Source organism: Geotrypetes seraphini, chromosome 8 (genome assembly GCF_902459505.1).
Source record: "Geotrypetes seraphini chromosome 8, aGeoSer1.1, whole genome shotgun sequence".
In the NCBI taxonomy this organism is placed as follows: domain Eukaryota; kingdom Metazoa; phylum Chordata; class Amphibia; order Gymnophiona; family Dermophiidae; genus Geotrypetes; species Geotrypetes seraphini.
The window spans coordinates 189,284,412-189,298,142 of record NC_047091.1 but is presented as its reverse complement, the minus strand read 5'-3'; the positions used below and the strand labels follow the sequence as shown (position 1 = coordinate 189,298,142).

The window sequence follows — 13,731 nt, the reverse complement described above, 5'->3', positions numbered from 1 at the left end:
TATATACCTCCACTCTATCGAGTCTCATTTTAGCTATTGTGTATGCCATGGTTTATATACTGCTCTACCCTAAGTACTAAGGGGTTTAAATAAAAACATTCAGAAGTCTACCTAACAAGATCAGACAAAACATATATAAAACACAAATCTTCTCAATAAATCATTCTAGAGCCAGTAGCAATTCAAAACAGCAGAGCAGCCCAATCTAAAAGGCTTGTTGGAATAAAGGAGAAATTAGGTTCTTACCTGCTAATTTTCTTTCTTTTAGACTCTCCAGACTGGCCCAGTTCACTGATGAGTAATTGCTCACCATGACCAGCAGGTGGAAACTGAGACAAAACCTTTTGGCTGTAATACAAGTAGCTGTGCTTCCCCCTAATATATTCAGTCTGCCGAATAGCCAAGCAAAACTAAAAAGTTTTAAATATAACAGTAACAACACTCCAAACAGGAGTAACAACCAACAAAGAACAAGACTGTTGGAAATTGCAGCCCCTTCAGCTAATGTCCCCATAGCTCGCCAGCTGAGCCAAAGCTGCTGTTCTTTTTAATCTCCCTGACCCTACAAAAATACTAGAATCCGCAGAAAAAAAACACACTCTACACGTGAATACCGAAGAACAACAGACAGACAGGGTGGGGACTGGTCTGGTCTGGAGAGTCTAAAAGAAAGAAAATTAGCAGGTAAAAACCCAATTTCTCCTTCTTTAGCAACTCTCCAGATCAGCACAGTTCACTGATGGGAAGTACCAAAGCAGTACCCAGAGGGCGTAATAGGGCAGGGTACAGTACAGGGGTTTAAGAAAGGATTGGACAATTTCCTGCTGGAAAAGGGGATAGAGGGGTATAAATAGAGGATTACTGCACAGGTCCTGGACCTGTTGGGCCGCCGCATGAGCGGACTGCTGGGCATGATGGACCTCAGGTCTGACCCAGCGGAGGCATTGCTTATGTTCTTATGGATGGGACCCCCGGAGTTCCGCCACCAGAACACACTCAATGAACACCACAGCCAGACGCGCCTGAACATCCACACTATAGTGTCGCACAAAGGAATGGAGAGAAGACCAAACCGCAGCTTTACAGATATTCACTGGGGGCACAAGAGAAGACTCAGCCCAAGAAGCTGCCTAACCCTGAGTGGAATTAGCCTTGAGAAATTCTGAAACAGGCTTCTTCTGAAGAAGGTATGTGGAAGCGATAGTCTCCTTGATCCAGCATGCAATGGTAGCCTTGGAAGCACCTCCCCCTTACAAGCACCCGCTAAAAGGACAGAAAAACAATCCGATTTCTGAACATAAGAGCGAAGAACCCAACAAACATCCAACTTGCGTAACTGCCTCTGCTCTGAAGAGCCCTCCCGACTACCCAAGACCGGGAAGACCATGGACTGATTGACATGAAAAGGCTAGACCACCTTTGGCAGAAAGGAAGGAACAGGCTGGAGCACAACATGCTCCCTAGAAAACTCCAGGAAGGGAGGCCTACAAGAGAAAGCCTGCAACTCAGAAACGCGTCTCGCAGAAGTAATGGCCACCAGGAAAACCGCCTTGAGAGTAAAGTCCTTCAATGAGCAGGAACACAGGGGCTCAAAGGGAGGGCGCATGAGCATGGACAGAACCAGATTGAGATCCCAGGCCGGAACTGAAGATTGCACTGGAGGCCGAAGCAATTTGGCCGCCCTCAAAAAATGAATCACTCCGGATAAGAAACCGAATGATTATCCTGCAGCAAAAAGCAAGTTGTACCCGGAGAGAAGACCAGGCCAGGCCCTTGTACAGGCCATCCTGCAAGAACACCAAGATGTGAGGCAGAGACAAGAAAGGAAACCACTCCACGCGCAGCACACCACTCCTCAAAAATACTCCAAACATGCATATAAGCTCGAGAAGTGGAAAGCCTCTGGGACCCCAAGAGAGTGGAGATCATTTTATTCGAACAACCTTCTTTACCTAGGTGCTCCCTCTCAAGAGCCAAGCCGTAAGACAAAAGGGACCTGGATCGAACATTGGAATGGGGGCCTGAGTCAGAAGATCGGACGAGAGAGATCTGCCACAAGATGATGAACCCGATCTGTGTACCACTACTACTACTACTATTTATTATTTCTATAGCATTGAAAGGCGTATGCAGCGCTATACATTTTAACATATAATAGACAGTCCCTGCTCAGAAGAGCTTACAATCTAATTTAGACAGGACATTTCAAGGTTGGGGAGATTATGCTAGGTATAGGTATCTGACAGCAGTGAGTGGGAGTTAAGAGTTGAAAGCAGTTTCCAAAAAGTGGGCCTTTGGCTTGAATTTGAACACTGCCAGGGATGAAGCATGACGTATTGATTCAGGCAGCCTGTTTCAGGCATACGGTGCCGCAAGAAGGAAGGGTCTGAGTCTGGAGTTGGCAGTGGAAAAGAAGAGTACAGATAAGAGGGACTTGCCTGATGAACGGAGATCACGGTGGGGGGAAGGATAGGGGAGATAAGTGAGGAGAGATATCAGGGGGGGGGGGCTTCAGAGCTAATGCACTTGTAAGTCAGCAAGAGGAGTTTAAACTGGATTAGGGTGCTTGGGCCAGTCCAAAGCCATCAGGATCACGTGGCCGGGGTGCCAAGCAATGCAAAGAACAACTCTGCTCACCATCGGCCACGGAGGAAAAGCCCTCCACCAGCCAAAGCTGTACCAGAGCATCCAGCCCTCGGAATAAACATCCCAGCGCTGACTGAACAATTGGGGCGCTTTGGCTTTGACATTCGTGGCCATCAGGTCCAGGACCGGGTGACACCAAATCTGCACAATCAACTCGAAGACTGCGGAACAGAAACACCACTCTCCAGGATCTAGCACTTGACGACTGAGGAAGTCCGCTTGGATATTCTCCACTCCCGCTATATGAGAAGCTGAGATGTCCAGAAGATGAGTCTCTGCTCAAACCATGAGAAGAGCAGCCTCGCCACCACTGTGGCATTGTCTGAGAGAACCTGGACAGACTTGCTCATCAATAGCGGCTGAAACACTAGCAATGCCAATCGGATGGCTCTGGTCTCCAGAACATTGATAGACCAAGACGTCTCCTCCAGCGACCAGCTGCCCTGAGCCGAGCGACCAAGACACTGAGCTCCCCAGCCGAGGAGACTGGCGTCTGTGAGAGCACGATCCAGAGGCTGATCCAGACTCATTCCCTGCATCAGATTGGAAGAATGGAGCCATAAACGGAGACTGTGACAAACCAACCCCTGCAGAGGAACGGGAGAGTCCATATTGTGCAACTGGGGTGATCACCGACATCGACCCCAAGACCTGGAGAAAATCCTGCGCCCGAGGACACCAGGAAGCCAATCAGAAGACGAATCTGCAACTGCAACTTGCCCACTCGGGCTTCAGGCAGGAGGACCTTCCCAAGCTGGTGTCAAAGAGGTACTCTAGTCGCTCTTGGACAGGTTGATTATCCACCCCTGCGACTGCAGGAACTCCACAAGCTGAGCCGTAACCCAGGAGCTCTCCTGAAAAGGCTTTGCTCGGATCAACCAGTCGTCCAGATAGGGGTGAAACAGAATGCCCTCTCTGCACAACGCCACTGCCATGACCACCATAATCTTGGTGAACGTCCATGGAGCCAGATCAAAAGAAACTGCACAAAACTGATAGTGCCGTCCCAAGATTGCAAAGCGTAGGAACTGCTAATGGGAGGCGCGAATCAGAACATGCAAGTAGGCCTTCGTCAGATCGAGAAAGGTCAGGAATTCCCCTGGCGGAACTGCCACACTGACAGATCTCAGGGTCTCCATGCGAAAAGACAGAACTTGGAGAGTCCTGTTGACCCCCTTCAGATAATAACTTTATTTTATCCAAGATTGGCCAAAAAGTCCCCTCTTTCTTGGGCATCACGAAGTAAATGAAGTACCGGCTGGTGCAAAGCTCCTGAGGAGGTACTGGAACTACAGCTTTGAGATTGAGCAGCCTTTGAAATGTCTGGCGAAAAGCCCCCTTCTTCCATGTCGCCTGGCAAAGAAAGGCAAGAAAGTGATCTGGCAAGATGCGAGAAAACTCCAGAGCATAACTGCCCCAAATCATTTCCAGGACCCACTGATCCATTGTGATCTTGGCCTACCCCTGGTAAAAAATCCCGTAACCGGACACCAACCAACACCAGGGGAGGCACCGTCAAGGAGTCACTGGGCAGGGGAACCGGTGGAGGGATCATGCCCTCCCCAACAGGCCCTCCCCATGCGCTGAAAGAAACAGCCCCAGAGAGACCCGGCGGCAGGAAAGGAAGCTGCTCCTCGACCAGTGCAGTATCTGCAAAAATCACGCAAATGCCTCCGAGCCACGCCATTTGGCGCAGGCAGGCATGGTCTTCAGAAAGACAGGGCACCTTAGAGTCCTTTAAGGTTTGAACCAACTTGTTCAAATCCTCGCCAAATAAGAAAGACCCCCTAAAGAGAAATTTCATTAGCTTTCACCTTAGATGCTGCATTCGCTGACCAAGCCCGGAGCCACAGGGTATGATGAGTGACCACCCCGAGAGCCATGGACTTGACTGATTCCTGCAACAGATCATACATGGCATCTGAGAGATAAGAAGCACCCATCTCAATTTTGGCTACTTCCTGTTCCACCAAAGACCAGTCATCAGACTCCCGGTCAAGGACACGCTAGGCCCACTGAAAACAAGTCAGAGCCATCAGACCGCCACACATCGCTGCCTGGACTGCTAGGGCAGTGACATAAAAAATCTGTTTAAGAAGAAACTTAAACCTATGCTCCTCAGAGTCCTTCAAAGCTGAACTGCCCTCAATTGACACTGTATGCTGTTTCACGATGGCTGAAACCACCGCGTCCACTAGAGGCGACTTCAAGGTATCCCTATCCCCCTCCAGGACGGGATACAAGCGATCCATAGAGCGCGCTAAACAAAAGGGCGACTCATGCCTTCCACTGCTCAAGCACAATATCCCAAATGCATAGGAAAAGAGTGGGAGGCTGAGTAGATCCCCTCCAAAGCAGGGGGTCCACAACATGCGGGGCTCCTTCGCATCTTCCTCAAAGCGCAACAATAAGGAAACCTAAAGAATAAGCTCCTGGAGCTCTTCCTGCTGAAAGATGCACACCACCAAAGCATCTTTGCCAGCTGGCGGAACTGAAAAACCTCCACAAGCGGAATCCATCCCCCTGAGAGGATCCTGGAGGTCCTCATCAACAAAAACTGCTCCCCGTACAAAAATATCATCAACCCAAGAGACCCTCGGTCGCTTGGACAAAAGGGGAGAAGATAGGGACGAAACTGGCGCTGAGGGAGATGAGCCGGAGTGAACCCCCCTCTCCCTAAGAACCTCTGGGTGGAAGCAGGACCCCCGGCTGCCTGAAGATAAGCCTTGCACAAGGCTAAAATAAAATCAGGGGAAAAACTCCCTGGTGGCCCAATGGGACTCACTGCCAAAGAAGTGGACCCAGCAGAAACCTGCCCGTCTTTCCAATAAAGGGGGAAGGTTACCTGATGCTGCAGACAAAATGGAGGTACTTCCAGCCAAAATCGGAGCAAAGCCTGCCGAGAAAAACACCCCCGAGGCCTACAGTGACTGAGAAGCCTGAACTGTCCCAGCTGCTGAAGCAGGCAAGCCGGATGTCAATTTTCAGCTCCGCCTCCTTTCTTCAATTCGTATCAAAGCAGTAGTAAGGGAGTCCCCAGTTGCATCGGCAGCAAAGTAAACCTTATTTTCCTGACTGGGGGAATCCCTGTGTAGGTAGCGAGGAAAGCCCAGGCTTACCCGCTGTCAGCGTGTGAGGCACTCTTAAAGGGCATCCCTGGACGCTGGCACCCAAAGCAGACAAGGACTCCCCTTTGCGGCAACCGGCACACCGTGAGCACAGGCTGGCCGCACTGGCTTCATGTCTGGTGCACAATGAGCACTTTTTCCCTTTAAAAATGCTCACTGTACAATACACGACCTAGTTACAAGAAAAATGTCAGTTAACAATAAAAAATCAATTGCAGACAATTGAAGGCTCCCTTCAGACCGGCACTGCCTCAGGATTTTTTTTTCTGTCAGAACAGACTTCACTGGCTCTCTAAGCCATATGCCTTACCGGTATCGGTGTCAAGGCTTATAGCTGAGGCACCTCTAGAAAACTTTGGGGAGGTGGTGGAAATGGGGGGAGGGACTCAACTCGTGACCTGTCTAGTGTGACACCCGTGAGGTCAGACGGACCCCCCAAAAGTCCTCCCAAGCTCAGTCCAGCACTAGACAGGGACATGAAGGCCACTAAACAACTTCCAACAGGCCTACGCTAGCCAAGGAAAGACTGACAACGTCTTACCACACCTGCTGAGACTGAGAACAGGCTGGTTATATTAGGGGAAAGCACAGCTATTTGTCAAACAGCCAAAAGGTTTTGTCTCAGTCTTCACCTGCTAGTCATGGTAAGTTATTACCCATCAGTGAAATGTACTGGTCTGGAGAGGCGCTAACAAAAAAGGTTTAAGACAAATTTCTGGGAAAAATATCCACAAACCTTTAAAGTAGAGCTGGGGAAAGCCATTGCTTATCTCTGTGGGTTCACAGAAACAATCCACCTATTTTTTTGGGATCCTATTAGCTATTTGTGACATGGTCTGAAACCGTATGGCAATTTCTATGGTGATGTGCCTTGGGGGGGTCTAAACCCATAGTTTGGGAACTACTGTTTTATACACTGGATCCTTTCCAAGAAAAAGATACTTTTATAGGCAGTGGTGAAGTCTTTGTTCAGCATCCAATCAAGAATGTTGGCAATGTCAGCCTTCAGGGGATGCCCTGTGCAGGTGTACACTGTCTCTTCAGTCACTTTCCCATATGCCATGTTTGTACTCTGTGAGAAAAAAACAAAACAAAGGAAGTGAGTGGCGGTAATAAAAGCTGGATGACTAATGTACAAACAAGTTTCTCTCATGAAAATGAGATGTACTTATTTGTAATCTGAAAAAAATATTGCATATATGCATATATCTATCTATATCTATGAAACAACACTACAAATCCCAGGCCTGCTACACTATTCTTTATTCTTGACAGTATGTAAATTAAGAACATAAGAATTGCCGCTGCTGGATCAGACCAGTAGTCCATCGTACCCAGCAGTCTGCTCCCGCGGCAGTCAAAGACCAGAGCCCTAACTGAGTCTAGCCTTACCTGCGTACGTTCTGGTTCAGCAGGACAAGCAGGCATGATATTCTCACATGTGGGTGACCTCCAAGCTAACTGAAAAGGGATGGAGGGAAGTTGGCAATTTAAGCAAATAGATTTCGCAATATCGATTGGCTGAACCAGCCATCGCTTCTGGACAGTGAGTCCAGACAATAGTGGGAGGTGAAGGTATGAACCGAAGACCACGTGGCAGCTTTGTAGATTTCCTCAATAGGTGTGGACCTGAGGAACGCTACGGAGGCTGCCATCGCTCGGACCTTGTGTCCCGTTACTCGACCATGCAGCACGAGACCAGCCTGAGCGTAGCAAAAGGTGATGCAATCGGCCAACCAGTTGGACAAGGTGCGCTTGGAAACTGGGTGGCCTAAACGATTTGGGTTGAAGGACAAAAACAATTGTGGGACTTTCCGGTGTGGTTGAGTGCGTTGGAGGTAAAAGGCCAACGCTCTCTTGCAGTCAAGAGTGTGGAGCGCCACCTCTCCGGGGTGAGAGTGGGGCTTGGGAAAAAACACGGGCAAGACGATGGATTGATTGAGGTGAAAATCAGACACTACTTTAGGCAAGAACTTTGGATGTGTGCGGAGTACCACCTTGTCATGGTGGAAAACCGTGAAGGGTGGGTCCGCTACCAGAGCCTGTAGCTCACTAACTCGCCGGGCGGAAGTGAGTGCAAGCAGGAAAATCACCTTCCATGTGAGCAATTTAGGATGGCATTTGTCTAGGGGCTCAAATGGAGGTTTCATTAGTTGAGCCAGAACCACGTTAAGGTCCCAAACCACTGGAGGGGGTTTGAGGGGAGGGTGGACATTCAGAAGACCCTTCATGAAGCGAGAGACTAAGGGGTGGAGCGAGAGGGCTTTTCCTTCCAGGGGCTGATGAAAGGCCGCAATCGCACAGAGATGTACTCGAATGGAGTTGGTCTTTAGGCCGGAGTGAGATAATTAACATAGAAACATAGAAACATAGAAATAGACGGCAGATAAGGGCCCACGGCCCATCTAGTCTGCCCACCTTAATGTCCCTCCCCTACCTTTGCCCTGTGAATAGATCCCATGTGCCGATCCCATTTGGCCTTAAAATCAGGCACGCTGCTGGCCTCAATCACCTGTAGTGGAAGACTATTCCAACGATCAACCACTCTTTCAGTGAAAAAGAATTTCCTGGTGTCACCTCGTAGTTTCCCGCCCCTGATTTTCAACGGATGCCCTCTTGTTGTCGTGGGACCCTTGAAAAAGAAGATATCTTCCTCCGCCTCGATGCGGCCCGTAAGATACTTGAACGTCTCAATCATGTCTCCCCTCTCTCTGCGCTCCTCGAGCGAGTATAGCTGTAATTTGTCAAGCCGTTTTTCGTATGGTAGATCCTTGAGTCCCGAGACCATCCGGGTGGCCATTCTTTGCACCGATTCCAGTCTCAGCACATCCTTGCGATAATGCGGCCTCCAGAATTGCACACAGTATTCCAGGTGGGGCCTCACCATGGATCTATACAATGGCATAATGACTTCCGCCTTACGACTGACGAAACCCCTTCGTATGCAGCCCATGATTTGTCTTGCCTTGGACGAAGCCTGCTCCACTTGATTGGCAGACTTCATGTCCTCACTGACGATTACCCCCAAGTCTCGTTCTGCTACCGTTTTTGCTAGGATCTCGCCATTAAGGGTATAAGACTTGCATGGATTCTGGCTGCCCAGGTGCATAACTTTGCATTTTTTGGCATTGAAGTTGAGTTGCCATGTCCTAGACCATCGCTCCAGTAGGAGTAGGTCGTGCATCATGTTGTCGGGCATTGAATCTTCGTCTGTTGTGCATTTGCCCACTACATTACTCAGTTTGGCGTCATCGGCGAATAATGTTATTTTACCTCGAAGCCCTTCTGCCAGGTCTCTTATAAAGATGTTGAATAGGATTGGGCCCAAGACTGAGCCCTGTGGTACTCCACTAATCACCTCCGTCATTTCGGAGGGGGTGCCGTTCACCACCACCCTTTGGAGCCTACCTCCAAGCCAGCTCCCAACCCATTTCGTCAATGTGTTACCTAATCCTATAGAACTCATCTTGCTCAGTAACCTGCGGTGTGGTACGCTATCGAATGCTTTGCTAAAGTCCAGGTACACGATGTCCAGGGACTCCCCAATATCCAGCTTCCCTGTCACCCAATCAAAGAAGCTGATCAGGTTGGATTGGCAGGATCTCCCCTTAGTAAATCCATGTTGTCGGGGATCCCGTAGATTCTCCTCATCCAGGATCTTATCTAATTGGTGTAAATTGAAGTAAATAGTCAAGGATCAGAGGGACGGGGACCGATACCGGGTCCTGGCTGTGAGAGGAGCACCAGGCTGAGAATCTGGTCCACTTTTGAGAATAGCAGGTTCTCGTCGAGGTCTTTCTAGAGGCCTCCAATATCTCCTTGACTGATTGAGACACGGGGAGAGAAGTCAGGGGGAAAGAAACCAAGCATTCAGATGAAGAGATTGAAGATTGGGATGTAACAGCGAACCCTGACTCTGTGATAGTAGAGAGGGAAACCGAGGCAGAGGCAGTGGATCTCTGACACTGAGTTGAAGTAGAAGGGAAAACCAAGGCTGGCGTGGCCAGCAAGGAGCGATCAGGATCAGGGTGGCTTTCACCGTTTTCAGGTGGACCAGCGTCCGCAGGATCAGAGGAAACGGCGGAAACGCGTACAGAAACCTTCCCTCCCAGTCGAGGAGGAAGGCGTCGGCCTCGAGTCGGTCCGGGGAGTGTATCCTGGAGCAGAAGAGGGGCAGTTTGTGGTTGTGGGGGGATGCGAACAGATCTATTTGAGGCGTCTCCCACTTTTCGAACACCTGTCGTAGGGTCTGAGAGTGTTGCGACCACTCGTGTGGCTGGAGGAGGCGGCTGAGTCTGTCCGCCAGACAGTTTTGTTCTCCTTGTATGTACACCGCTTGAAGGAAGGTGTTGTTGGAGATTGCCCATTTCCAGAGGCGCAAGGCTTCCCGACAGAGGGACCAAGACCCTGTCCCCCCTTGTTTGTTTACGTAGTACATTGCTTACCTGGTTGTCGGTTCGGATGAGGACCACCCGGTCGTGAAGCAGATGTTGAAAAGCTACAGCTGCGAGGTAGATGGCCCGGAGCTCTAGCACGTTGATGTGACAGCGGCGGTCTTCTGCTGACCACATCCCCTGAGTGCGGAGGCCGTCCAGGTGGGCTCCCCAAGCGTACTCCGACGAGTCTGTGGTGAGTACCTTGCTGTGAGGAGGGGCGAGGAAGAGCAAACCTTTGGAAAGATTTGAAGAGTCGGCCCACCAGCGGAGCGATCGTTGCAAGGAAGGAGTCACTGTCACGGGGCGATCGATCAGGTCCCGGTCTTGACGCCATTGAGATGCCAGGGTCCATTGAGGGATTCTCAGATGGAGACGGGCGAAGGGTGTGACATGGACGGTGGAGGCCATGTGGCCCAGGAGAGTCATCATCTGTTGGGCTGATACCGAGGTCAGCAGTGAGATCCTTCGGCTCAGACTTACTAACGCCTCTAGACGCGGAGGGGGGAGGAAGGAACGGAGGCGAACCGTGTCCAGGGTTGCCCCGATGAATTGTAGGGACTACGAGGGGCGTAGTTGGGATTTTGGGAAGTTTATCTCGAACCCCAGACTCTGTAGGTAGATAATAGTCTGTTGGGTCGCTGAGATAACCCCTTCCCTGGACGGGGCTTTGATCAGCCAGTCATCCAGGTAGGGGAATACCTGAAGACCTTGGGAGCGTAAGGCAGCTGCGACCACCACGAGGCACTTGGTGAAGACCCGGGGTGACGATGCTAGGCCGAAGGGGAGGACTCGGTATTGCAGGTGTAGGTCTCCCACCTGAAAACGCAAGAACTTGCGGTGAGCGGGGTGCACTGGAACATGTGTGTACGCCTCCTTCAGATCGAAGGAGCAGAGCCAGTCGCCCTCGTCGATCAGGGGGTAGAGGGTCGGTAGGGAAAGCATCCAAAATTTTTCCCGTACCAGAAATTTGATGAGGCGTCTCAAGTCTAGTATTGGGCGAAGGTCTCCCGTTTTTTTCGGTACCAGGAAGTAACGGGAGTAGAAGCCCTTCCCCCGTTGGCCGGGGGGAACCTCCTCTACTGCTCTCAGGTGAAGCAGATCTCGAGCTTCGGAGAGGAGTAGGGGTAGTTGTGTCCGGTTGGGATGGCAATTCCTTGGGGGGTTGTCTGGAGGAATGGCCCGAAAGTTGAGAGAGTATCCTGATGAGATCACGCCAAGGACCCATGCGTCCGACGTGACTTGTTCCCAGCGAGGGTAAAAGAGTTTGAAGCGACCCCCGATGGGAAGGAGGCCTGGGACTATGGCGGAGGGGGCCCGCCCCCTTCCGCGTATCCCGTCAAAAGGACGGGGATGGTTTGGTAGTCGCAGGCGGTTGGGACTTGGGCAGGGTCCGATGGTGAGCTTGCGGACGCCTGGGCGGAGGACGCGAGAAGGCAGGAGTGGATTTTTGTGGGAAGCGGCGCGGAGGGGCCCTGAACGACCTGGACACGGGCGGTTTAGGCTTTTGCCGCACGAGGGAGGCAAACGAGCGTTCGTGTTCGGAGAGGCGTTTTGTAGCCGCCTCGATAGTGTCATCTAACAGTTCTTTACCCACGCAGGGGAGGTTAGCCAACCGGTCCTGTAAGTTGGGGTCCATGTCGACCAGGCGCAGCCAAGATAGGCGGCACATGGCGATAGCAAAGGCTGACTCTCTGGAGGAGAGTTCGAATCCATCGTAGGCCGCGTGGAATAGATGGAGGCGTAGGTTGGAGAGGGACTCTGAAAGCAGGTTAAACGCTCCCTGGCGGGAGGCCGGTAAGTCAGTCTCAAAGGCTCTCAGTAGTCCAATGAGATGTTTGAGATAGGATGTGAAGGTGAAAGTGTAGCTTTGCACCCTAGAGGCCATTATCGCATTTTGATATAGTCTCCTGCCGAACTTGTCTAGGGTTCGGCCTTCTCGGCCTGGGGGGACCGCCGCTGAGACCCTGGAGGGGTGAGCCTTTTTCAAGGAGGATTCTACTAACAGCGACTGGTGGGAGAGCTGTGGCTGTTCAAATCCCGGGAAGGGTACAGTACGGCCTCCATTTTGGAGGGTACTGCTGTGACCATATAGGGGGTCTCCAGGTTCCTGAAGAAGGCCTGTTGGAGTACCGGGTTAGGTGGTAAGTGAAGGGACTCTCTTGGCAGTGATGGCATATCCAGCTCCGCTAGGTACTCCTTAGAGTATCTGGAGTCGGACTGGAGGTCCAAGTCCAAAGCGTGGCCCATGTCCTGGACAAAGCGAGAGAAGGATGGGCAGGATGTTCCCGTGGCCCCATGCGGGGTCGGTGAACGAGACCTCCGTCGAGTGGAGAAGGATGGGGAGGCTTCCCTCGAGTATCGAGGTTCCTGCTCCGATTCACGCTCTGAGACCTGGGAAGTACTGTGAAAGTGTTCCGGGGTCGTGGATCTCCGACGTCTCGAGGAGCCCCTCGGAGACGATGCCGGGGTTCGGGGTACCGATCGATGTTGAGTCGGTGACCTCGACCCGGACTCCCTCGGTGAAAGCCTAAAACCTCGGATCGGAGCCCCGGTCCGAGGGGGAGTTCGGAGGATGCGCGGGTTGGAGAGTGATAGCTCCGCCACCCTCAGCGGTCCTGTACGAGGTGTAGGTGAGCGGCCTCGTGGAGTGGGGGAACCCCGGGCCTTCTTGGAGGTACGGCGGTTCGAGGTTTCTGTCGTTTTAGCACGACGTTTCGCCCCGCGGCGGTCTGTGAGGGAGAGCGCCTCGGCGAGGAGTCCGAGGAGGATGGGATGCGGCGAAGCTTGCGCGCTTTTCCCCGAGGTGGCTCGACGCGCGGCTCAGGCTGGTCTGGCACATGCGGGGTCGAGGTTGAGGCCGGTTGTAGATGGGCCATTGCAGCGGACAGCTCCGATGAGATCATCGCTCGGAGTAGGTCCTGGAAAACGGGCACGGACAGCATCAAGGGCATGTCCACTGCCTCGGTGCGCTCCACCGGGGGCGACCTCGTATCAGAGTATTCCCGTGTGGTGGAGGCACGGCCCGAAGGCTTGGAGGGTTTCGCCGGGGCTGTAAGCATGGGACTTCTGCCATGCGTCGCCGGTGTCCCCGAGGCTGGCTTCTTCGCTTTTACGGGACCTGAAGAGGGAAGAGGGGACTTACCCGGAGCCGGGGCTTTCTGTTGTCCCGAGGACTTCGGATTCGAGTCTCGAGGCGATGCCGAGGTCAAGGCCGGGGCCGACCTCGAGGCCGAGGTAGAAGGTTGGTCGGCGGCAAAGAGATCCGCCATGTGGGCTTTTCTTCGGCAGAGGGCCCGGTTCTGGAAAGTAGCACACTGGGGGCAGGAGTCGGTTGGATGAGCGGCCCCCAGGCAGAGGATGCACCGGCGATGCGGGTCTGTGATGGAAAGAAGCCGCTCGCACCGGGTGCACTTTTTAAAGCCGGTCAAAGGCCGGGACATAGAATTGAAACTGGCCGCGGCTCGAGTAGCCACGCGGCCACGGGGACCCCGAAGCCTCCGGGTCGGTCAAAACAAAGCAGG

The 13,731-nt window shown here is 52.1% G+C and overlaps 1 protein-coding gene across 2 annotated transcripts in view; it reads right to left on the bottom strand.

The window, feature by feature from the left end:
* RFC5 (replication factor C subunit 5) overlaps window positions 1-13,731 on the bottom strand; it is an 86,726-nt gene that overhangs the window by 26,272 nt on the left and 46,723 nt on the right. For both annotated transcript variants that reach the window (XM_033955021.1, XM_033955020.1), the window contains exon 8: window positions 6,717-6,846. In XM_033955021.1, the coding sequence (XP_033810912.1) occupies window positions 6,717-6,846 (130 nt within the window). The remainder of the gene's footprint in view (window positions 1-6,716; window positions 6,847-13,731) is intronic.